Genomic DNA, 23,017 nt, shown 5'->3' on the forward strand with positions numbered 1-23,017 from the left:
TTCCAAGCTTCAGCTGAAACAAAATTGAGATGGTCAAGGAGAGCAAGTCTGGTCCTTCTTGTTAATTAACATTTATTTCAGCTGTTTGCCCACAGCCAGGAATTTGGAACCATGATGGTTGTCTTGGCGATGATGCCTAGCTACCTCTGACACTTCTCTGTGCAATAATGACTATACAAAGTCTGCTTCTCAATTTAAAGATGTGTGGACTTCAACTCCCAGAATTCTCCAGCCGCCCATGCTTGCTGGGGAGTTCTGGGTATTGAAGTTCACACATCTTCAAGTTGCCATGGTTGAGAAACACTGATTAGAATAGAATAGAATAGAATAGAATAGAATAGAATAGAATAGAATATGCTTTATTGGCCAAGTGATTGGACACACAAGGAATTTGTCTTCAGTGCATAAGCTCTCAGTGTACATAAAAATATAAGTGATAAATCATGATCATAGTCATCATAAATACATTCATCATGCATCATAAGATACAACACTTAGTTGATAGTCATAGGGCACTAAATAAGCATAAATCGTACTAGGAAACAAAACAATATAAATCATAGAAATACAAGCAACATGGTTATAGTCATAAGTAGAAAAGGAAATGGGTAATAGGAAGGATGAGAAGAATAGTAATACAGTCTTAGTAAATAATTTGACAGTGTTGGGGGAATTAGTTGTTTAGCAGAGTGATGGCATTCGGGGAAAAACTCCTTTGTCAAGTTGTTCTGGGGTGCAGTGCCATATAGCGTCATTTTTGAGGGTAGAAGTTGAAACAATTTATGTCCAGGATGTGAGGGCTCTGTAGATAGTTTCACAGGCCTCTTTTGGACTTGTGCAGTATACAGGTACTCAGTGAAAGGTAGGTTGGTAGCAATTGTTTTTTCTGCAGTTCTAATTATCCGTTGAAGTCTGTCTGTCTTGTTTGGTTGCAGAGCCAAACCATACAGTTTTAGAAGTACAGATGACAGAATAATTCCTCTAAGGAATTATTATAATTATTTATTATAATATGTATCATTCCTTATAATTCCTTAGAAGAATTATAAGGGATGATGTATATTGTCTTGGCAGCAAATAAGAGGGAGTGGTGGCTGAATCAATGTCCATATTCTGGTTTTAATTGAATACCAGCTTTTGTGAAGTAACAGCCAAAAGAGATTCCTTGTCAAAATTAGAAATGGGATGGTGGCTTAAGATTTTTCTTGTCTGGCTCAAAAATCAGCTTCGGGATTCTTGTTTCTCTTTTAATCTACCTAGAGATGGGAAACTATCTCCAAGAGTCAACTCAAGAATGTGAAAAAGCTGTGGCAGAGAGAGCAGCAGAAGAGTGAAGCCAGAGAAAAGAAGGAGGTAAGTTGGCAACTATCTTCTGCAATGCTCAAGGATGAAAATGTTCAAGATGCCCTTTTAATTTGTTCATTGAAACAAATGAGAGAAGAGAGAGAGATTTAAATGAAGTTGGATCTTCCGTGGCATCAAGTAACGTGGGAGTGAAATATTGTGGTTTAGTCCCCAAATTCACAGATTTCCATATCACCTTTACACTACAGGAGTTCTTGCAAAGCATCAGCTGGGTTGAAGCATTGCCTTGAGCTAGGGGTCTCCAAAGCTGGCAATTTTAAGACTTGTGGACTTCAACTCCCAGAATTCCTTAGCCAGCATGAGGAATTCTGGAAGGTGAAGTCCACAAGTCTTAAAGTTGCCAAGTTTAGAAACCCCTGCTTGGCATTTCTTGGCATTTTCACTGAATGTGTTGTGTGAACCTTATCAAACCCAGATAAGCAAACCATAATCTAATATGAACGGGGAACCTGGTCATCTGCTGATCCTTGCATAAATCAGCATTCCAGACCAGTAGATCTGAATCCAAGTGGATTCCAGACCAGTGGATCTCAATCCAAGTGGATCTGAATACCTCTGGAGTGTCATCACCATTCAGATTGTTAGCCCAACTTCTTATCTTGAACTTTTGCATTTATCTTCAAAAGCTCTTGGCAGATACATCAGAGTTCTTGAGTATAACCATACAAAAGGAAGCAGTTGTCAAGAATTATCATGGTGTAATAAATAGTTACAATTGGGCCATTCAGTGTCAGGTTGAAATTGTCACTTATTCATTAAAGTTATAGAGAAATATTTGGCAAGTTGTCAACTTGTTCAGGCATAAAATGGAGCACTGATGTGATTTGTTTTGGTTTACAGTAAGGTGCAAACCATCCATTATGATGGCCTTCCCGCACTTGGCACTGTCAGCTCCCAGAATTCTCTGGTGAACATGACTATCAGAAAATCCTGGGAATTGGAAGTCCAGATATCGGAATGGCACCCATAAGGCGTGCTTTGTTTGAGTAAAGTAACATTGGCTTCGTTCTCAAATTAGGATAAGCCACACATTATAGGGGATATGCCCCAAACTTTTAGGTCAGCTTTTTTTAATCAGATCCCCAAACCTAATCTATAGGCAGAAGATTTGCTGCGACGTGAAAAGAACTTGGAGGAAGCAAAGAAAATTATCATGAAGAAAGACCTCAGCCTCCCGGAGCCCAAATGTGTGAGTAACACCTTCAGAAAAACAACGCACATTGTGAACTTGCAACATGTTGGGGGAAATGGTAGTGTATGTGTGGAAATTAGCTGGATGGTAGAAGGGTAGGTTACATGGTATCTGCATGCCCCATTCTACCTCCATGTTCCTCCCTATCACGCCAGATTTCCTTTTCTTTTTTTCTTTTCTTTCTCTTTCTTTCTCCCTCCTTCCCTCTCTCTGCCTCCCTCCCTCCCTTATTTACAATATCCACCCCATATTCCAGATCTATCTTAGCTCCAGACAGTGGCCTACACCAATTTTTTTCCAATGGGAGAAGCGACAGAAGAGCAATGTAATTCTGTATTAACAGTTAAGAGAACTACAGTCAATACAGTTTCCCCCAGCAAATTTTGGTATTGCAACTTCCAGAATTCTCAGCCAGGTAGTGGGATGTTGGGAGAATTTTGCAAGAAACTGAATATAAAATATAAAACAGTCTCTGATCTACTGGGACTCTCCAGCTATCTAGGGTGGTTGAGGTATTGAGGTTGCATTAGATGGAGAAAGTCTCCATACTGGAATATATTTCTAGCTCTATAGCCCTTTGTAAAGATGAAAACCCAACTATATTGAAAGTACCCTCAAGGGGAAAGTAATATCCTTTCAGATCAGAGTGTCCATCCCAGGGAGGACATTTAAAAAGTCAACTGCAATTGAAGCTTCATCCTTTTTCAATGCAGCCGTCATCTTGTCTTCTTTTTTTTAATCTTCCCCATATTGATGTCCCTATTGACAGATTCTGAGCTGGCATGCTGGCAATTACTCAATGCGGATTAAAATCTACCTTATGTGTATGCCCTGGAAATGACACGATCTAACTTTGATGGCATGGCTGGATGATCAGGAAGGATCTTGTGCATGCTTACTCAGAAAACTGTAATTGGGAGGCTCTGTCAAATTCCTGTTGAGCGGCCTTTGTTGCATCACCCTGGCTGTTTGCCTTCACAGAAGCTGCCAAACTGACCTTGCGGAAAATTTAAGAAAACCCATTTACTACCTTAGCCATTTTTTTTCTCTGTATCTGCAGCAAAGGCATGAAATGTATGGGTGTGGGTGAGTGTAGAGGGTGGCAACAGTCTTTTTTTTTGATAAAGGCCAGTGATAGTGATAAAGGGATTGTGTTAGAGTGATAAATAGCTAAAATTAAAATGATGGTTTGGTAGTATCCAGGGTTTTTGTCCCTGGTGATTCTCTGTAACCAAGCGAGAGGAATATACATGTGTATCAGAAGATGTTCCAATTATACTGTAGAAATTCCCGATTTGAATCAGATTGATTTGCGCAGGAAGGCCAATATCTCTTTTACGATAAAGAAGTTGAGAGTAATGGGCATATCCCCCTAACTATAGTGCACCTCTGAACATTTTTGTCACCTTGATTTTTCTCAATTATTTCATGGGGGGGCCTAACCCTAACCCAAAAGAGATTTCCATACCAATGGTTTTTTTGCATGCTAATAACTAATATGGCTGTTATTGTGCTTGTCTGTGTAGTTAGCCTGTGTAATTAATGAGATAGATTGGCTGATTCCTGTTTAGGGCAGTGGAAGCATCTTAAGTTTTGAACAGCGGTTGTTGAATAACCTCTGGCTAGGAAAACACCAGTAGCACCAGATTCTGAATGCATTTTAGAAGATTCTGATTTCTTCTGGATTCTGAATTGGCAGCCTGTCTCTTTATCTCTTTAAATTACCTGTCTTTTTACAGGTGAAGATTCGTACCCTGGAAGCCTACAGAGGGGAAAGAGTAAAGGTGTTTGGTTGGGTCCATCGATTGCGTAGGCAGGGTGAGTACCATCTAGCACAGCCGAAGGGTCCTTCCAGAACGGTGTCAAACTGGTGGCCCGCGGGCCAGATGAGTCACACGCAGGCCACGCCCACCCCTGCAAATGGGAAAAAGATCGCATGATGCAGCAAGTTTGATACCCATGTTCCAGAAGATCTGGATATTTTGATCTTTGCAAGTGTCACTGACTCCCAATTGGAAAGTGATGTTTTGTTTGCCCTCCTATGGGCTACAGATATGATGGAATATAAATTGCAGATAGATGAGGATAAATAGTCTAGATTCTAGGCTAACGTTCACAAGCAGTGAACGTTAAGCTGGAAAAGATACTGAGAGGTGATCAGAGTTCTGGGAAGCCAGAAGGAAGTAAATTCTAGAAAGAAACTCTATCCATGGAATAACTACTACATTATTCTTTCTGAACCCTTCTGTTTTGTAGTCCTGTCCCACTGCCTCATACTTACACCCTAACTGCCCCACTGATAACTCTAGGAACACGATGAGTTACATCCAATCAATACTTGCTCTTTATATACAGTGTGATCAGTTATAAGGTAAAGATTCCGCTCGCACATACGTGCTAGTCATTTCTGGCTCTAGGGGGCGGTGCTCATCTCCATTACAAAGTCCGAAGACGTCTCCGTGGTCATATGGCTGGCATGACTAAACGCCGAGGGTGCACAGAACGCTGTTACCTTCCCTGTTTTTCTACTTGCATTTTTACATGCTTTCGAACTGCTAGGTTGGCAAAAGCTGGGAGAAGTAATGGGAGCTCACTCCGTTACATGGTGCTAGGGATTTGAACTGCCGAACTGCCTACCTTTTTGATTGACAAACTCAGTGTCTTAGCCACTGAGCCACCACCTCCCTTTTGTGATCAGATATACCTTGTTCTATATCCAATTACATGTATGCTTGTAATTTGCATATATTTATAAAGAGGCTCTCCTTGTCAGAACACCGTGATGACGAAAAAAAAAAATTTTCCCCTGAAAAAAAAAAAACCAGGGAAAGGGGGGTTACCTAGGGACCCGGCCGCCCCCCCCCAAAAAAAAAAAAAAAAAAAAAACCCCGTGGCTAAAAAAAGAAAAAAACAAGAAAAAAAAAAAGCCAAAAGACCAGGCCCCCCCCCCCCCCCCCCCCACCCCCCCCCAAACCCCCCCCCCCCCCCCCCAAACCCACCAAAAAGCACCCCCCCCCCCGCCCCCCCCCCCCACCCCCCCCCCCAAAAAAAAAAAAAAAAAAAAAAAAAAAAAAAAAAAAGCCAAACCCCAAAACCCCCCCCCCCCCCCCCCCCCCCCCCCCCCCCCCCCCCCCACCCAACCCCCCCCCCCCCCCCCCCAAACCCCCCCCCCCCCCCCCCCCCCCCCACCCCCCCCCCCCCCCCCCCCCCCCCCAAACCCACCCCAAAAAAAGCCCCCACCCCCCCCACCCACACCAAAAAAACAAAAAACAAACAAAAAAAAAAAAAAAAAAAAAAAAAAAAAAAAAAAAAAAAAAAAAAAAAAAAAAAAAAAAAAAAAAAAAAAAAAAAAACAAACCAAACCCCAACAAAACCCTAACTTTGCCTCCAGTGGTGCCCATAAAGCTGTTTGAGCTTCAATGTAATATGTTTTGGCCTTTAACCCTAACATGCCTCACCTTCTGTCAAAAATGTCAATGTATCTGCCACCCATTAAAGCTTTTTTCCCCCTAGACTAGTTCTTCGGATGCCAGCAGATTTTTTTTTCTGGCTTCTGCCGAAAGTATTTACCTACTTCTCAAGGCTCTCAGTAAGAACGAGTTTTGAAATGATGGGTAGGAAGAGAAACCGTTATTTACTAACATGGAAATTAAATGATTATACAATTGATATTCTTTCTCTTGTTATACAGGGAGAAACTTGATGTTTATTGTCTTAAGAGATGGCACAGGCTTCCTTCAGTGTGTCTTATCAGATGAACTAGTAAGTTTCCTTTTCAGTTGGTTCTGACGTGCATCAAAATCTCATATCCTTGTTAATTTTATTCAAGCAGCCCTAAAATCAATTGAAAGTCAACATACGATGAAAGAAAGGTAGAAAAGGTTTCTTGACTGCACATCATCTTTTCAGTTCTGTGGAAAACCTCCATGGTTATAGGGGGGAATATCACTAAACAGCATGATTGAAGTGACAACATCTTATTGGCGTTTGTGGGATAAGGATTGTGAAGCATAGCCCATGGATCAGATCTAAGACATTGGACTTAACAATCCTTATCCCACAAAGGCCAACCAGATGTTCATCATACAGTCTTGCATTATCATCATGCAACCTTCATCTTTTATTAGTGAAACCTGACCGAACTTTTTATCTTCTCATAGCTTGTGTTTTCTCCCAGAAGGTAGATTCTGTGATATTCCAAGTTTTCTGCTAAGGCTTTCAGCTTTATTCAGTATTTTTTCTCCTACATCAAATTACTTTGCATTCCATTTTTCTGGGCTTTCATCCTTTCCTCAAGTGGTTTGGGTATAGCCCCAGCACCCTTCCAAATTTGTCCCAAAATTGTAGTTTTCAATGTGAAAGAACAGAAAAGATCCTAAACACACCAGGAGCAATCACATTACATTATGTTTAATATGATTGCTCCTTATATGATTAGAATCCTTTCTTTTCATTTTTATCTTGCTTTCGTGTTCTTTAGTCTTCAACCTACTGTACTGTAAAAATATTCATCCATTCTGTATACATTTGCATTCCTGTATGAAGTTCTGTTTTCTATTTCTTTCCTCCCTAATTGGTGACCAGAGTGGCTGACAAACCTTGTTACAATGTGGTGTGACTGAATCCATTAAAATGAATAAGAAAACGGGTTTTTCCCCGATGATTATTTTTAAGAACCAATTTGGTGTAGTGGCATCAGGCTAGAAGCCTAGAAACTGTGAGTTTTAGTCCTGCCTAAGCCACAAAGCCATCTGGGTGACCTTAGGCCATGGGTGTCAAACTCAATTTCATTGAGGGCTGCATCAGGGCTGTGATTGACCCCTGGGGCCGGGTGGGCATGGCCAACTGGGTGGGCATGGTCAGCTTGATGCCACTCCCCAAACTGCTGGCATGTTTCCTCTTTGTATCGGGTAGACTGGGCCGAAGCCATGCTGGCCCGATGTTTCCTCTTTGCATTGGGTAGACTGGGCCGAAGCCATGCTGGCCTGATGTTTCCTCTTCGCATCGGGTAGACTGGGCCGAAGCCATGCTGGCCCCATGTTTCCTCTTCGCATTGGGTAGACTGGGCCGAAGCCATGCTGGCCCAATGTTTCCTCTTTGCATTGGGTAGACTGGGCCGAAGCCATGCTTGCCTGATGTTTCCTCTTTGCATTGGGTAGACTGGGCCGAAGCCATCTGGCCTGATGTTTCCTCTTCACATCAGGTAGACTGGGCCGAAGCCATGCTGGCCTGATGTTTCCTCTTTGCCTCAGGTAGACTGGGCCAAAGCAATGCTGGCCCAATGTTTCCTCTTTGCATTGGGCAGACTGGGCCAAAGCCATGCTGGCCCCATGTCTCCTCTTCACATCAGGTAGACTGGGCCGAAGCCATGCTGGCCCGATGTTTCCTCTTTGCATTGGATAGACTAGGCCGAAGCCATGCTGGCCTGATGTTTCCTCTTTGCCTCAGGTAGACTGGGCCAAAGCAATGCTGGCCCGATGTTTCCTCTTTGCATTGGGCAGACTGGGCCAAAGCCATGCTGGCCCCATGTCTCCTCTTTGTATCGGGTAGACTGGGCCAAAGCCATGCTGGCCTGATGTTTCCTCTTCGCATCAGGTAGACTGGGCCGAGAGCCATGCTGGCCTGATGTTTCCTCTTCGCATTGGGCAGACTGGGTCAAACCCATGCTGGCCCCATGTCTCCTCCTCGCATCGGGTAGACTGGGCCGAAGCCATGCTGGCCTGATGTTTCCTCTTCTAATCGGGTAGACTGGGCCGAAGCCATGCTGGCTTGATGTTTCCTCTTCTAATCGGGTAGACTGGGCCGAAGCCGTGCTGGCCTGATGTTTCCTCTTCTAATTGGGTAGACTGGGCCGAAGCCATGCTGGCCTGATGTTTCCTCTTCTAATCGGGTAGACTGGGCCGAAGCCATGCTGGCCTGATGTTTCCTCTTCTAATCGGGTAGACTGGGCCGAAGCCATGCTGGCCTGATGTTTCCTCTTCGCCTCAGGTAGACTGGGCCAAAGCAATGCAGGTAGACGGCTGAGGGGACACGGGCTGGCTCCTTACATTTTTCAGGACAGTCCTACAGGCCGAATCCAACTACATCACGGGCTGGATGCAACCCGTGTGCCTTGAGTTTGACATCCCTGCCAGTCACTTTATCAGCCTTAGGAAGAAACGATGGCAAACAACTTCCGAAAATGTTGCCAAGAAAACTGAAAGGACTTGTCTAAGCAATTGCCAGGGGTCAAGACTAACTTGAAGGCACAAAGCTATTATTTTTTAAACCTCTGGTGACACTGACTAAATGTTCCTTTATTTCTCCCTGTAGTGTCAATGTTACAATGGTGTGGTTCTTTCAACTGAGAGCAGCGTTGCAGTATATGGCACCCTCAGTCTGGTTCCTGAAGGCAAGCAGGTAAGTGCATTTTATTTTTACTTTTAGCATAAAGGACTTTATGTTTGCTCGAAAGTTGCCCGCCATAAAGGTGTTTGTTTCTTTATTTCTTTATTCTGTATTCAATCAGTGAACAATAGGGATGAGCAAACTAGTGTGTCAAGTCATAAAATGAGGACTTTAGACTTTCTGGCACGCTGACCTTTTGAGTAGAAATTTTTAACGCCCAGGAGATATTCACTTTTGGAATTTTCTCTTGCTGACGGAATGACTTAATGTAGTAATGTGGAGATCAAACTTTTGCCAACTTTTTCCAGCATATATCTTAAGTTACCTTGGTTTCAATGCACAGCCAAATTTGCAAATTGTGCTGAGTCATAACTTACATAATGTTGGTTTTTGAATAAGCCAGTAAGACTTGTCAGGTTTGTCCATCACAATGAAATTGGAAAACCCGTTTTATGAAGTAATAATATTGGGTCCAGGCTCTACCTGACTCTGTGGTTTCTTCCCCAAACCCCAAAAACTTTAACCTTAGACTGTCTACTATTGACCTCACCCCTTTCCTAAGAGGGGGCGTGCATAAGCGCACCAACATGCCTACCGTCCCTGTCCTATTGTTTCTTTTATTTTTCTTATATGTATCCATGTATTCATAACTATGTTTTTACTTATACCTATTATCTTGTAAGCAATTGACAAATCAAATAAATAAATAAAATAAACATAATAAGTCAAAATAAACCAAAGTGTGTTACAGCTTAGTATGATATCTGAACTCGAACCCTGATCTAGTGGGAAGGGCTGTTTTAGCATTGAGTAAAAAGTCAGTTTTAACTTATTACTAGTCTGACTTTTGTGAATGGCTCTCATTTTCTTTCTCTTGTCAAGGAGTTTATTCAGTTTTCGTTGGGCTGGTTTGATTTTCTATTTATAGGTTATCCCTTTAAAGAGATATTGATTATGTAAAAACTTTAACTGTCTGTGAAATCCGCTGATCATTCCAGAAAGGAGAGATCCTTTGATTCAATGAAATACAGGAAGTCCTTGACTTACAACCACAACTGAGCCCAAAATTTGTGTTGCTAAGTGAAACATTTGTTAAATGGGTTTTGCCCATTTTCTTGCCTCTGTTGCTAAGTGAATCATTGCAGTTGTTAAGTTAATGATGCGGTTGTTAAGTGAACCTGGCTTCCCCACTGAGTTTGCTTGTCAGAAGGTCGGTCGCAAAAGAGGATCCCATGACCCCAGGACACTACAACTGTCATAAATACGAACCAGTTGCCAAGCACCTGAATTTTGATCATGCGACCATGGGGATGCTGTGATGGTCATAAGTGAAAAACGGTCACAAGTCATGTTTTTCAGTGCCGTTGTAACTTCGAATGATCACTTAATGAACTGTTGTAAGTCGAGGACTACCTGTAATTGTTAATACACCTTTCTAACCTCACTGAGTTTCAGATAGTGCTTTTGTTGTTGTTAGTTCCGAGGTTGTGTCCGACCCATTGCGACCCCATGGACAACGTTCCTCCAGGCCTTCCTGTCCTCTACCATCCCCCGGAGTCCATTTAAGCTCACGCTGACTGCTTCTGTGTTGACCTGGGGTGTGGCACAAAGGCAACACAGTCAGATAATCAATAAGAGTCCCTTTATTATCTCCAACTTTTCCCTCAATGTCCAGGTTACCTTCTGGCTGGAAAAAAAACTTCCAGGAACAGCCTTTAATTGCAGAAAATTAAGTCCAAAACATGAGCAACACAAACTGTAACTTAAAGTCCAAACAAGCCAAACTGAAGTAATTAGTTTGGCAGGGCAGGAGCAAGAATTTCAGACTTGAAAGCATGGCAAAACTCACATGGTTGGGAAGATGCCAGGAACACAGATAAGCCACGACAACATACGATAAAGTCATGTTTGCTCCCAGCAGCCTGCCGCACGCAGCCTGCCTTTCTTATCAACTGTCTTCCCAGAAGGGGAATCGGGGTCCTTTCCTCCCCTGTAAGCCACGCAGCTCACGTTGCTCTCTTCTCTGTTCCTCCCTGCATGCCCTAGGATGAAGAGGTGGTGGCCCTGGGTCTTCCTCTGAACTCCCTCTCCCTTGTTCTACCTCTCCCCTGCTCTGCTCAGTCGGACTTTGCCCTTCTCCCCTACTCCACAGCCCACAGAGCCACACTCCCATTCCCTGTCAGCTGTCCAGCTTCCTCCTTGGATTCCCTCCAGCCACCTCCTTCTCTGTCGTCCCCTTGTTCTTCTGCCCTCAATCTTTCCCAGCATTAGACTCTTCTCCTGTGAGTTCTTCCTTCTCATTAGGTGGCCAAAGTCTTTTGAGTTTCACCTTCAGGATCTTCAGTGCTAAGTGAGTGTTACTGTGGTAGCGTCTTCCGTCTTTTAAAAATCTGAATTCCCACAGGCTCCAGGAGGTCACGAGTTGAGTTGCGACTACTGGGAACTCATTGGTCTGGCTCCCGCTGGAGGAGCCGATAACCTGGTCAATGAAGAGTCAGATGTGGATGTGCAGCTCAACAACCGGCACATGATGATCCGGGGGGAAACCTTGAGCAGAATCTTAAAGGTGCGCTCCACCGTCATCCAGTGCTTCCGAGACCACTTCTTTGACCGCGGATATTACGAAGTAAGTATGCTTCTGGCATCATTGCTCTTAAGCCACTGGTTTCTCAGATTATTCTGTGATGACCTGGGGCTTGGCACAAAGGCAACTCAGCCAGAGAATAAGTATGGGTCCCTTTATTAGCTCCAACTTTGCCCCCAATGTTCTGGTTACCTTCCAGTCTGGAGGAAAAACACTCCCACGAACCTGCAACAGCCTTTGGCTGCAGATATTCAATCAAACATTGTAAACAGAAAACTTTAAATTATAAATCCAACAAGGCAAAATAAGGTAATAAATCTGGCAGGGCAAGATAAGGAGTTTCAGAAGTGAAGTAACACAGCAGTAAATCAAACCAGTTGGGAGGATGCCAGGAACTGTGATAACAGCAGCCAACACAACTTAGCAATTGTTCCCGACAACCGTCCCTCCCATCTGCCTCTCCTTTAAACTCCATTCCCAGGTGTGCCTTGTGAAGAGAATCAGGGCCATTTCCTCCCTCGTAAGCCATGCAACCCAAGTTGCTCTCTTCTCCATTCCTTCCTATGTGCCTTAGGATGAAGAGGGGGTGAGCCACTCTCCCGCTCCCTGTCAGTTGTTTGTCTTCCTCCTCGATTCAGATGGGGGCATGCCATTATTCCATGTAGTGAAAGGAGTTTGCAAGCCGATGAGAGCATCACGCCAAAATACTCTAGAGCAGTGTTCCCCAACCTTTTTTATGCGCGGCCCGGTGCGGCATCAGCTGGACGCCAGCGGCCCGGTACCGGCATCAGCTGGGCACCGCCATCTTTTTTGATGAAAAGTGCTTCGGTGACCTCACCAGAAGCACTTTTTCATCAAAAAAAGATGGCAGCGCCTGACGCTTCAGTGAGCTTTTCCGGGTAGAAATGGCTTTCTACCTGGAAAGCTCATCGGAAGCTTTAGCGCCATCTTTTGATGAAAAAGTGCTTCCGGTGAGCTTTCTACCGGAAAAGCTCACCGGAAGCACTTTTCATCAAAAAAGATGGCGGCGCCCAGCAAGCCAAGCGGCCGGTAGGACTTGTTCCGCGGACCGGCACCGGTCCGCGGACTGGTGGTTGGGGACCCCTGCTCTAGAGTAGGGGGAAGAACTATGGCCCCTTTATGACCTGTGGACTTCAATGCCAGCATTCCTGAGCCAGGAAAGATGCTTGAATTGTAACTGTACAAATACAGGATTTACCCTCCGAACCATTAACTAAATATATTTTCCACTTTAGGAGATGGTGTGGTGTTTAGTTGATAGGTTGCTACAAAGATCTTATATCCTGTCCTCAAGTTATAACACTTTTTAAATTTTAAATCCTACACCACCTAAATTAAATATGAGTCTCAACCTTATTTTGTTTAATCCTGGTAAACCATCTGTTAAGAGTTTTCAGCTTAAATTCAAGTCCAGAAAACACAGAGATGATTGATTCAGCAGGATCATAAACTTCTTTATAAACATATTAATATGAGTAAAGTTTACAATACCATTTGTAGATTCTTTCAATGTAACCTAATCAAAAACACAAGCAGCAGCAGCTCAGAGCAGATATTGGTTTCAGCAAGCAAGCAAGTTAGTTTCTTGTTCACTTTAGAGCTGAGCACAGAACAGAGGTAAACCACGCCCAGATTCTCTCTTTAAGTTTCAGTCCCCAATTCAGCTCTCATTGGCTGACCTTGTTAATGAATATACTCTGACACCATCAAGAACATTTTGGCTGCAGATGTAATTTTATACTTATTTTTTGCTCTCAATCCTCCTTAACAAAACTAATAACATTTTTGCTAGTTTTTCTGGCCACAGAGAATTTTCTCTCTCTTCCCTCACCTTTGAAGAAAGTTTCTAGCTATGTGGTTTTCTGTTGGTAAGGTCCCCAACGGGTGTAGTTTTTCTATCTTGAACTCTGTGCAAAGTGGAAGTCCTGAGAATAAACTCAATGTCCTGTACAACGTCTTCTTTTATCTTTAGATCACCCCACCCACCCTGGTTCAAACGCAGGTAGAAGGAGGCTCAACACTCTTCAAAATGGATTATTTTGGCGAGGAAGCTTATCTGACCCAGTCATCCCAGCTGTATTTGGAGACCTGCATCCCAGCCTTGGGGGACACTTTCTGCATTGCCCAGTCCTACCGAGCAGAACAGTCAAGGACACGCAGGCACCTCTCTGAGTAAATGCCTATTTCACTGTTTCTCAACCTTAGCAACTTTTAAGATGTGTTTCAGCTCAGGGGCTGTTTTGGAGTAGACTGTGTTTCCATTTGAGATGAATGGAACATGGTTAGAATAGAAATAGACTAGAAGTAAAAATAGACTAGAAGTAGAAATAGAATAGAATAGAATAGAATAGAATAGAATAGAATAGAATAGAATAGAATAGAATAGAATAGAATAGAATTATTTATTGGCCAAGTGTGATTGGACACACAAGGAATTTGACTTAGTGCAAATGCTCTCAATATACATAAAAGAAAAGATACATTCGTCAAGAATCAGAAGGTACAACACTTAATGATAGTCATGGGGTACAATAAGCCATCAAATCATACTAGGAAACAGTCAATATAAATCGTAAGGATACAAGCAACAAGGTTACAGTCATACAGTCACAAGTGGGAGGGGATGGGTGATGAGTGATAAGAAGATTAATAGTAATAGGAGGGCAGACTTTGTAAATAGTTGGTCAGTGTTGAGGAAATTATTTGTTTAGCAGAGTGATGGCGTTTGGGAAAAACTGTCCTTGTGTCTAGTTCTGGTGTGCAGTGCTCTACAGCGTTGTTTTGAGAGTAGGAGTTGAAACAGTATATGTCTGGGATGTGAGGGGTCTGTAAATATTTTCACAGCCCTTTTTTTGACTGGTCCTCGATGGAAGGCAGGTTGGTAGTAATTGTTTTTTCTGCAGTCCTAATTATCCTCTGAAGTCTGTGTCTGTCCTGTTGGGTTGCAGAACTAAACCAGACATTTATAGAGGTGCAGATGACAGAGAAGCAGTTAATTAGAGAAGCAATCTAACGCTAAGAGTAGAATACCTCTAAAATCTCCTCCAAATATGTTACTTTATGTTGCTCTATGTTGATCCGCAAGTCCTGCAGGTCAGTGATAGGGCTGGAGCCCAAAGTCAGGAGAAGTTTATGGTTTTCTTTTCCTTTCCAACATCTCTTTCTTTCCCTCCCTTTGTTTTCTTTTCATGTGTGTCTTTCCTTCCTTTTCTCTATGCAAAGCACTAAAGGAAGTCACTTGCTAAAAGTCTGGATTGTTTGCTTAGAGGAAGCACTGCAGGAAATAATGCAGGGGATGCCAATAAAATAGGTGGGTAGGTGGGTAGTAGATGGATAAAAACGGAAAGAAAAGAAGAAAGGAAAAAGAGAGAGAAAGAGAAAGAGAAAGAGAAAGAGAAAGAGAAGGAAGGAAGGAAGGAAGGAAGGAAGGAAGGAAGGAAGGAAAGAAAGGAAGGAAGGAAGGAAGGAAGGAAGGAAGGAAGGAAGGAAGAAGAAAGAAAGAAAGAAAGAAAGAAAGAAAGAAAGAAAGAAAGAAAGAAAGAAAGAAAGAAAGAAAGAAAGAAGATCCTTCTTCCTCCCATCCTTTCATTCTGCCACTTTCCCAAAAATGGTTAACTGATGTGTGCGGACACATAATCCAGTCCAAACCTGAGTGGAGTAATTTCTCCAGATGTGCTTGTAAAGGTGCATTCAGTGGTCAGGGTTGTATCTAGAGGGGATAAGGAATTGCATGGTAGTTCCCAGCCTTATGTGTGTGTGAAGTCACTGGTTTCTTCTTCCAGATATACTCACATTGAAGCGGAGTGCCCTTTCATGAGCTATGAAGACCTGCTGAACCGTCTGGAGGATCTCGTCTGTGATGTGGTGGATAGGGTCCTCAAATCCCCAGTGTCTGATATAGTGTATGCCCTCAATCCGGTAAGTGGCTGAGACAAAAATAAAATGCAAGTTTTCCTGTTGCAGAACCAAATCTCTCTGTAAAATAAAACAGCTTTGCCTTTGGAAGTTGTGGGAGCTTCTTCACTGGAGGCTTTCAAGACGAGATTGGACTGCCATTTGTCAGAAATGGTGTAGGGTCTCCTGCTTGAGCGGTGGGGGGGAGGGTTGGACTAGATGGCCTCCAATGTCCCTTCCAACTCTGTTAATATGTTAATCTAATCTAAATAATCCAGCCCGGAAGGACATTGGGGGCAAAGTTGGAGCTAATAAAGGGACTCCTACTGATTATATGACTGTGTTGCCTTTGTGCCAAACCCCGGGTCATCACATCATAAATATGAGTCAGTTGCTAAGCACCTGAATTTTGATCACATGATCTTGGGGTTGCTGCAACAATCATAAGTGTGAAAAATAAGTCACTTTTTTCAGGGCTGTTTGTAACGGTCATGAAATAAACTGTTACAAGTCAAGTACTATCTGTAATACAATTAAACCACTCAACTGTTGTAGTTTTTAAAGTCCTGCCATCTTTACCGATGCATCTTTCACCTGTAATTGCAGAACTTTGAGCCTCCCAAGCGCCCCTTCAAACGGATGGACTACACAGAAGCCCTGATATGGCTCAAGGAACATGAGGTGAAAAAGGAAGATGACACCTACTACGAGTTTGGAGAGGTAAGCTTCTGATTTTGTTTTTAAGCACCCTAGCCTTTCTCTTGTACCCGAAGAAGCAGAAGCGGTTAAGCATCTGGCCCAACTGGGTAGCAGCATTTAGCTGATCTTGGATGGTTTGTGTTAGCTTTGGATGGCAAACCACCAGTTGATCCCAGGGTAGACTGGAAAGTCAAAAATAATCCCACTTATAATTGTAAGCACAAGAAATATGTACCTAGTCGACACATGCTTGAAATGGAATGGGATTATTGTAAAACATAAAATAAGAAACTTAAAAAAAAAAAATCCCATTTGAAAGCAATAAAAAAAATTCACGTGAAATAACGTAAAGTATTAGTAACGCTTTATAAAGCCTTAGTAAGGCCACACTTGGAATCCTGCAGCCAGTTTTGGTCACCACATTACAAAAAAGATGTTGAGACTTTGGAAAAAGTGCAGAGAAGAGCAACTAAGATGATTAAAGGCCTGGAGACTAAAACATATGAAGAATGGCTGCAAGATTTGGATTTGGCTAGTCTAAAGAAAAGAAGAATTAAATTATTAAAAATTATTAAGTTATTGGATATCAAACTGACCTGCAAATTATGGCTGTTGACCTAATTTCAAAAATCCCCAGCAATCAAGTACATCAATTTGTGTAGTCTCCCTTTCCTTAAACATTATTCTCCCAAATAATTGTTCTTTAGCTGTCTTCCTTTTGAGTTCTTCCTGATATTTTTCTTTGGCCTGTCTCTCAAACTATGTCCCTACACTATTTCTGTCTGCGATGACAGTGAATCCTCATGGACTTTTTCCGGACTTCCAATCTAGTTTGCAGTCTAGAGTTTTCTTGGTGGTCAAAAAAAGCTTTAAAAAAAAAGAAAAACGCCAAAAACACAAACAGAACTGTTTGGTATATTGGTTAAGAATGCAGGAGACTGTGAGTTCCAGTCCTGCCCTAGGGTTGAAAGCTGGCTGGGTGGCTTTGGCCAAATCACCAGGTGACTGTGAATTCTAGTTCCACCTCAGGCATGAAAAACCAGCTGGGTGACTTTGGGCCAGTCGCTGTCTTTCAGCTCAGCTCACCAGGTTGTTGTGAAAAAAAATAGGAGGAGGTTGAATTGTGTATGAAAAAAAAGTTTAAGTAAATTCAGATCTCTTATCCCTTTCTGTATGGGAAAGGATGTGAAAAGATAAAAGAGAATTAGAGTATCAGATTAGAGTATTTGTCAGAGCGGGGGGGAAAGCAATCAGAGAAAGAAAAAGTATAGTCATTCCTTCTTGTGCCTTTGGTTCAGGATCCATCATGGCTTATAGGAGATTATCCCCAAATTCATGAAATTTGAATTCTTGTCCCAGATTGTGTGTTGGCTGTGGATCTGGTAGCACATTATCCAAAGTTATAACATTGTTTGGACTTGGCTTCATATGACATATAAATAGATTGTGATTTATAGATCCCGATTTATGGCTTGGCAAGTCATGTCAGCTTAACCAATGGTAGTTTGAGTAAACAATAGTCAAGGAAGGTCTACAGTATCTTAATTTAATGTGTGAAGCTAATCATAAGGGCATCTGAATCTCCAGGAGAATTCAATCGATTATTTATGACCTGTAAAGCCATTATTATATTGGACCAGCTTGACTTACTGTAAAAGCTTATCTGGTGTTCAAATTTTATTTTCAGCGGCTGCATCCACAATAAGACCAGAAAATTCATTGTAAGCCGTGTGGTTATTAAATGAGACATCATGCAACAGCAGCCAATTTTATGACTTTTTTTTGCCACAGTCATTACGTGAGACATGTGATTGTGACTTGTGACCTTCCCTATTGATTTTGCTTCTCAGAAGCTGGCTGGGAAGATCACAAATGACAATCACATGATTGTGGCTTGCTGCAACGGTCATAAGTGTAAGCACTATCCATAAATCACTTTCTTCTGTACCATTGTAACTTCAAAACTGTCCCTAAGTGAATGATTGTAAGACAAGAACTACCTGTAAAGTGTCCCTCAAAAGGTTGAAACAGCCATGTCTTCTGGAGGCTTTGTCTAGCTCCTTGAAGGATTGGCTCAGGTTGTCTACACTTCCTCTGTGACTGCTGTTTTGGTCAACCTAAGCTTTGATCCAAGAGTCTTCAAACTTGGCAAGTTTAAGACTTGTGGACTTCAACTCCCACAATTCCTGAGCTAACATGACTGGAGGAAGAATTCTGGGAGTTGAAGTCCACAAGTCTTAAAATTCGAGTTTGAAGAACCCCTGCTTTGATCTGACCACTGGTTGATCCCCAAAATTGGCTGCTAAAATACCAGTAAGCTAAACAAGGCTTTAGGCTAGTTTAAAAAAAAAAAAGTGACTCCAGAGATAGAAGGGGGCTTAATCAGTGGAAGTGGAACAGTTTTAGGCAGAAGGAGAAATTAACTGCTGCTTTTTTTCAACCACAGGATATCCCAGAAGCTCCAGAGAGACAGATGACCGATGCTATTAACGAACCAATCTTGCTTTGTCGATTTCCTGCTGAGATTAAATCCTTCTACATGCAGCGCTGCCCCGAGGACACCCGTCTTACTGAATCTGTCAGTTTGTGTTCCCCTTTGTGTATTGCATGCAAGATGGCGGGGGGAGAGAGACTTACTCCTCTTCCTAATGTGGAGTCTAAATTCCCCACCTGGTTATAGCAAGGTCTTTAAACCTATTCAAAATAGGATTTTGAAAAACAAAAAAAGCAACACTTGATTCCTGAGTATTTGCACCGTTTAGAATGCTGTGCTGTCGTTTTGCACCTCTGCCTCCCCTGGTGTCTCTTGATTTCTGGCAGCTTTTGGGAGAGGAGATCTCATCCATTTGCAGGCAGAATTCCCCTGGTCTGTACCAGAGGGGCTTTTCAAAAAGGCAACTGGAGTTTCTCGGGTTTTTTTTTTTCCTTTGGAAACGGTTCACTTCTCATCTCTCCATCCATTCTTTAGTTCTTGGATGAGAAGTGAAATGTTTTCAAGGGGGAAAAAAAGGGAAGTCCAGTTGTCCTTTAGAAAAGTACCTTTGGGACAATCATGATCTGGATGATTGAGAATCTCTATAGAGCCTCCTTGGCTGTGTAACTTCAGATTGTAGGTACTGTTTGGCTTCCTATGCTATAAAGCAGGGGTGTCAAACTGGATTGCATTGTTCTCCTGCAGGCTGGTGGGGTGGAGGGTAGGGTGGATGCCTCCTGCAGCACACTGCTGGCCAAAAATGGGCCATGTGGCCCATTTTCAGGATGTTTTTCAGCCATTTTTTGGTCAATTTTTTGGTTTTCAGCCCATTTTTCAGTTTTCAGTCTTTCAGCCCATTTTGGGGCCATTTTTGGACCTGTTTTTAGGCCCATTTTTTTGCTATTTTCAGACCATTTTTCAGTCCGTTTTTCAGGCTGTTTTGGGCCCGTTTTCAGCTGGCAGGGTGCCGCAGGAGGCCATGGAGGGAGAAAACAAGGCGTGGGGCAGCCCGCATGCAGCCCGTTTGAACCGCCAGAGGTACCAACCCCTTGATATTTCCAGGCCGGCCTCACGGGCCGGATTTAAGCACCCCGCCCCAAAATGGATTCAGCCCACGGGCCTTGAGTTTGACACCCCTGCTATAAAGAATTAGTACATTTGGAAAAGGAAGACTATATATGTTCAAAACGGATGACACCCAAAATGGTATGCTGTAGAACAGTGGTGTCCAACTGGCAGCCCGGGGGCCGGATGTGTCATGTGCAGGCCACGCCCACCTCAGCTCCGCGAAGGGAAAAAATATCATGAAACATCACACGATATCAACGTGCTGCGGCACCATTTCACACCCATGCTGTAGAATCTTAGCTAGTCATGGGTAAAATGTTACAGTAGATCACGGGTATCAAACTCATGGGCCGGATGCGTCACATACTGGACACGCCCACCCATTTTAGCAAAGGGGAAAAGTCGCAATATGTCACATGATGGCAACGTGACCACACAAGTTTGACACCCCTGCGGTAGATGGATCCTAAGTCAGTGAGTGGCTGGTTAAACCATAATGTGATTGGTCTAGTGTGCTGTCTAAATCCATGCTGAAAGCCAAATTGTGGTCGGGGAGGAATGTTCTACACATATTTGTAACCATAACTTGTAGCGCAAAGGGTAAAAAGAACATTCCAGCATTGAAGTGCATCTCTCCTAAATTGGAAAGAGTGATTCTAAGGCATTAAGTTTTACTCTCCAAGACTCCTTTCAGACTGCAAAAAATTCTGGGCACCAGCACACAGTTTGGAATGTTCTTCCTGAGAGGCTGTTTTACAAGTCATTGGCCACAAGATGTCACTCAAATCCACAGCTCACAGGAGACCTCTGTTTATAATATTTGACTGACATATATTATGCAGAGTCCACCTACATTCCCATCTGGTTATTTGAGAGGGGATGGGGAAGAGGATAATTTTTTCTGAATCCTTGTGTTGCTCATCTTTAATCTTTGGGCCATACATGTTACAAACCCAGCACCTTCTGTTTGGCTTCGCAACTCTGCTGAGTGACCTACAATAAGGTTAATTATTATACAATAATTGTTGTGGGCTAGGAGTTGCAGTTCTAAACCAAGTTAAGTCATATGCATTTCTGACTCCCAGTTGCCTTTTTGTCTTGATTTATATAGGTTGATGTGTTGATGCCTAATGTTGGTGAAATTGTGGGAGGCTCCATGCGTATTTGGGACAGTGAGGAGCTACTAGAAGGTTACAAGAGGGAAGGAATTGATCCCACCCCTTATTATTGGTATACAGACCAGGTACGTATTATGTGTTATGAATTGGTGGCCTGTCTTGTCATTCATTTACCATGTGGCAGGAACACAGTATTCTTGGAAGGCAAACCAAAAATCAAATCAAATCCAGCAGACTTTGGCGGACCAATTAATGTAGAAAATGCTAAAAAAAGGCCCCAGAAAGCTTTTGGAACAGTTATAGAAAAACTTGCCAAATTGGTAACATAATAGAATTATCAATCTATTTAATGCCTATCATTAAATACATGGGAGTAAATCCTATCAATAATCACTGAATGTTAATTCAATAAAATGAACATTCAGAAGGTTTTAAGCATGTTTTGCAGGGCAAAGTATTACTCTTTAAAGCGAAATTCATTCTTCAGCATGAAAAAAGTACCATAATGTGCTTCTTATCTCAAACTTCCAAACTCTTTTTCATTTGTCCTAGGTTCCACCCCTTACCTGTTGAATGTGATATTATAGTCTGATTGTTAGATAGCTGCTTCTTATTCCAAAGGGGGAAGAGATTGAAGATGTTTTGGCAAGAGGAGGAATTGGCTATGGGGAAAAAGTCTATAATCTCTGTTTCTGCTGATGAGTTTTCATGCATCTGTTTTCTCCCTGCAAATCAGGGAGAAGATATTCATTTTACATTGTCAGTTGTTATCTAGGGGGCAATATATATGGAATAACAACTGACAATTGGAATATATGCAGTGGGTCTGTATGAGCAGACAGCTTGTCTGTCTATCTATCCATCCAATTTTCATCCTGCCTTTAATACTTTATAAATAATTCAAGGCAGCAAACTTACCTTATACCCCTTCTTCCTCCTATTTTTGCCAAAACAACAACCCTGTGTGAGGTAGTTTGGACTAAGAGAGTGAGTGGCTCAGAGTCACCCAGCTGGATTTCATGGCTAACAGGTTTTCTTAGTGCTGAACTACTAATCCATATAGTGTCTCCAAATTGGAGCAAGACTTCAGAATGGCAGCCATTCTCCAGCCCCTGCTCTTTAGCACAAACTTCCCTTGTTGATATCAACTGGGGAATGGCGTTACAGTTTTTTTTTATTTTTTTAGACTAACCCACAACAGGCTTGTGTGACAATGGAATTTGATTCGTTCATCGTAACCCTGAATTATTTAGAAATAGAATGGGAATACCCATATAAGTACCGAAGGCTAAGTTGTCCCCAGCTATGAGGTGTTAAATAATCTCAGGTGTCTGATTTGCACAACTTCATGGCTTAGCAGTGGAGGAGGGATGGCATTATAAGCAAACCCCAGGCAAATTACATTGTCTTACCACAATATGTAAAGGTACACTGTTAAGTCATGGTTTGGGGTTGCAAGGTGGTTTGATCATTAGGCATTAATTGACTCCTGTCTCATTTTTGGCTTTGCAGCGTAAATATGGCACATGTCCTCATGGTGGTTACGGATTAGGCCTGGAGCGATTCCTTACCTGGATTCTGAACAGACACCATATCCGAGATGTATGCCTATATCCTCGCTTTGTTCAGCGATGCAAGCCCTAATCAAAAGTTTCTTGATGGACAAAGTCTATCCAACCTTAGGCAGTTTACTTCTCATAATTTCATGTCTCTGTCCCAAAAATACATACAGATGTTGTTGTTTTCAAATGAAATTGCTTTGAACTTTAAATTCCAGTCTACTGATTCCAGAAATGTCTTCCCCTCTGATTGTCTCAATCTGGTTTCACTCTCATGTCTTCTTTTAATATATTTGAAATCATTGCTTGCCAGTGGAAACTCGCTGTGGGGTGTACTTCAAGGTCATATGATCTGTAACAACACTTTGTAGCCCTGGTCTCTCAGAAAAATATAAAGAAAACTGTAGGAGCTGGATTCAGCATTTGATTTCGGATCTGGGGAAAATAAACATTAGGAAGCAGACTTTGCTGATGCCACTACAAACGTAAGTTGCAGGCAAATAAAATGGTTTTTAAATATAAAGAAAATCCTGCGAAAAAAGGACAATTCTAGTCCAGTTTTGACCCACTACCTTGGGGTCTTATAAATAGTCCAATGAGTATTTTAGTACTCTTAGTACTAAGCATTCAGTACTTAGTAGCATTCAGTACTTTCCT

General features: G+C 42.4%; 1 protein-coding gene across 1 annotated transcript in view; it reads left to right on the plus strand.

The window, feature by feature from the left end:
• NARS1 (asparaginyl-tRNA synthetase 1) overlaps positions 1–22,483 on the plus strand; it is a 32,163-nt gene extending 9,680 nt beyond the window's left edge. The window contains exons 4-15 of the mRNA XM_026666359.2: positions 1,261–1,353; positions 2,465–2,554; positions 4,297–4,375; positions 6,249–6,319; positions 8,870–8,956; positions 11,349–11,570; positions 13,522–13,721; positions 15,332–15,467; positions 16,050–16,163; positions 18,589–18,720; positions 20,795–20,926; positions 22,314–22,483. Of these exons, the coding sequence (XP_026522144.1) occupies positions 1,261–1,353; positions 2,465–2,554; positions 4,297–4,375; positions 6,249–6,319; positions 8,870–8,956; positions 11,349–11,570; positions 13,522–13,721; positions 15,332–15,467; positions 16,050–16,163; positions 18,589–18,720; positions 20,795–20,926; positions 22,314–22,445 (1,488 nt within the window). The 3' untranslated portion in view covers positions 22,446–22,483. The remainder of the gene's footprint in view (positions 1–1,260; positions 1,354–2,464; positions 2,555–4,296; positions 4,376–6,248; positions 6,320–8,869; positions 8,957–11,348; positions 11,571–13,521; positions 13,722–15,331; positions 15,468–16,049; positions 16,164–18,588; positions 18,721–20,794; positions 20,927–22,313) is intronic.
• Positions 22,484–23,017: the final 534 nt, after the last annotated feature.

This window comes from Notechis scutatus, chromosome 2 (assembly GCF_049901735.1).
Source record: "Notechis scutatus isolate UNSWTSFEM ecotype Mainland chromosome 2, rNotScu1.2, whole genome shotgun sequence".
NCBI classification, from domain to species: domain Eukaryota; kingdom Metazoa; phylum Chordata; class Lepidosauria; order Squamata; family Elapidae; genus Notechis; species Notechis scutatus.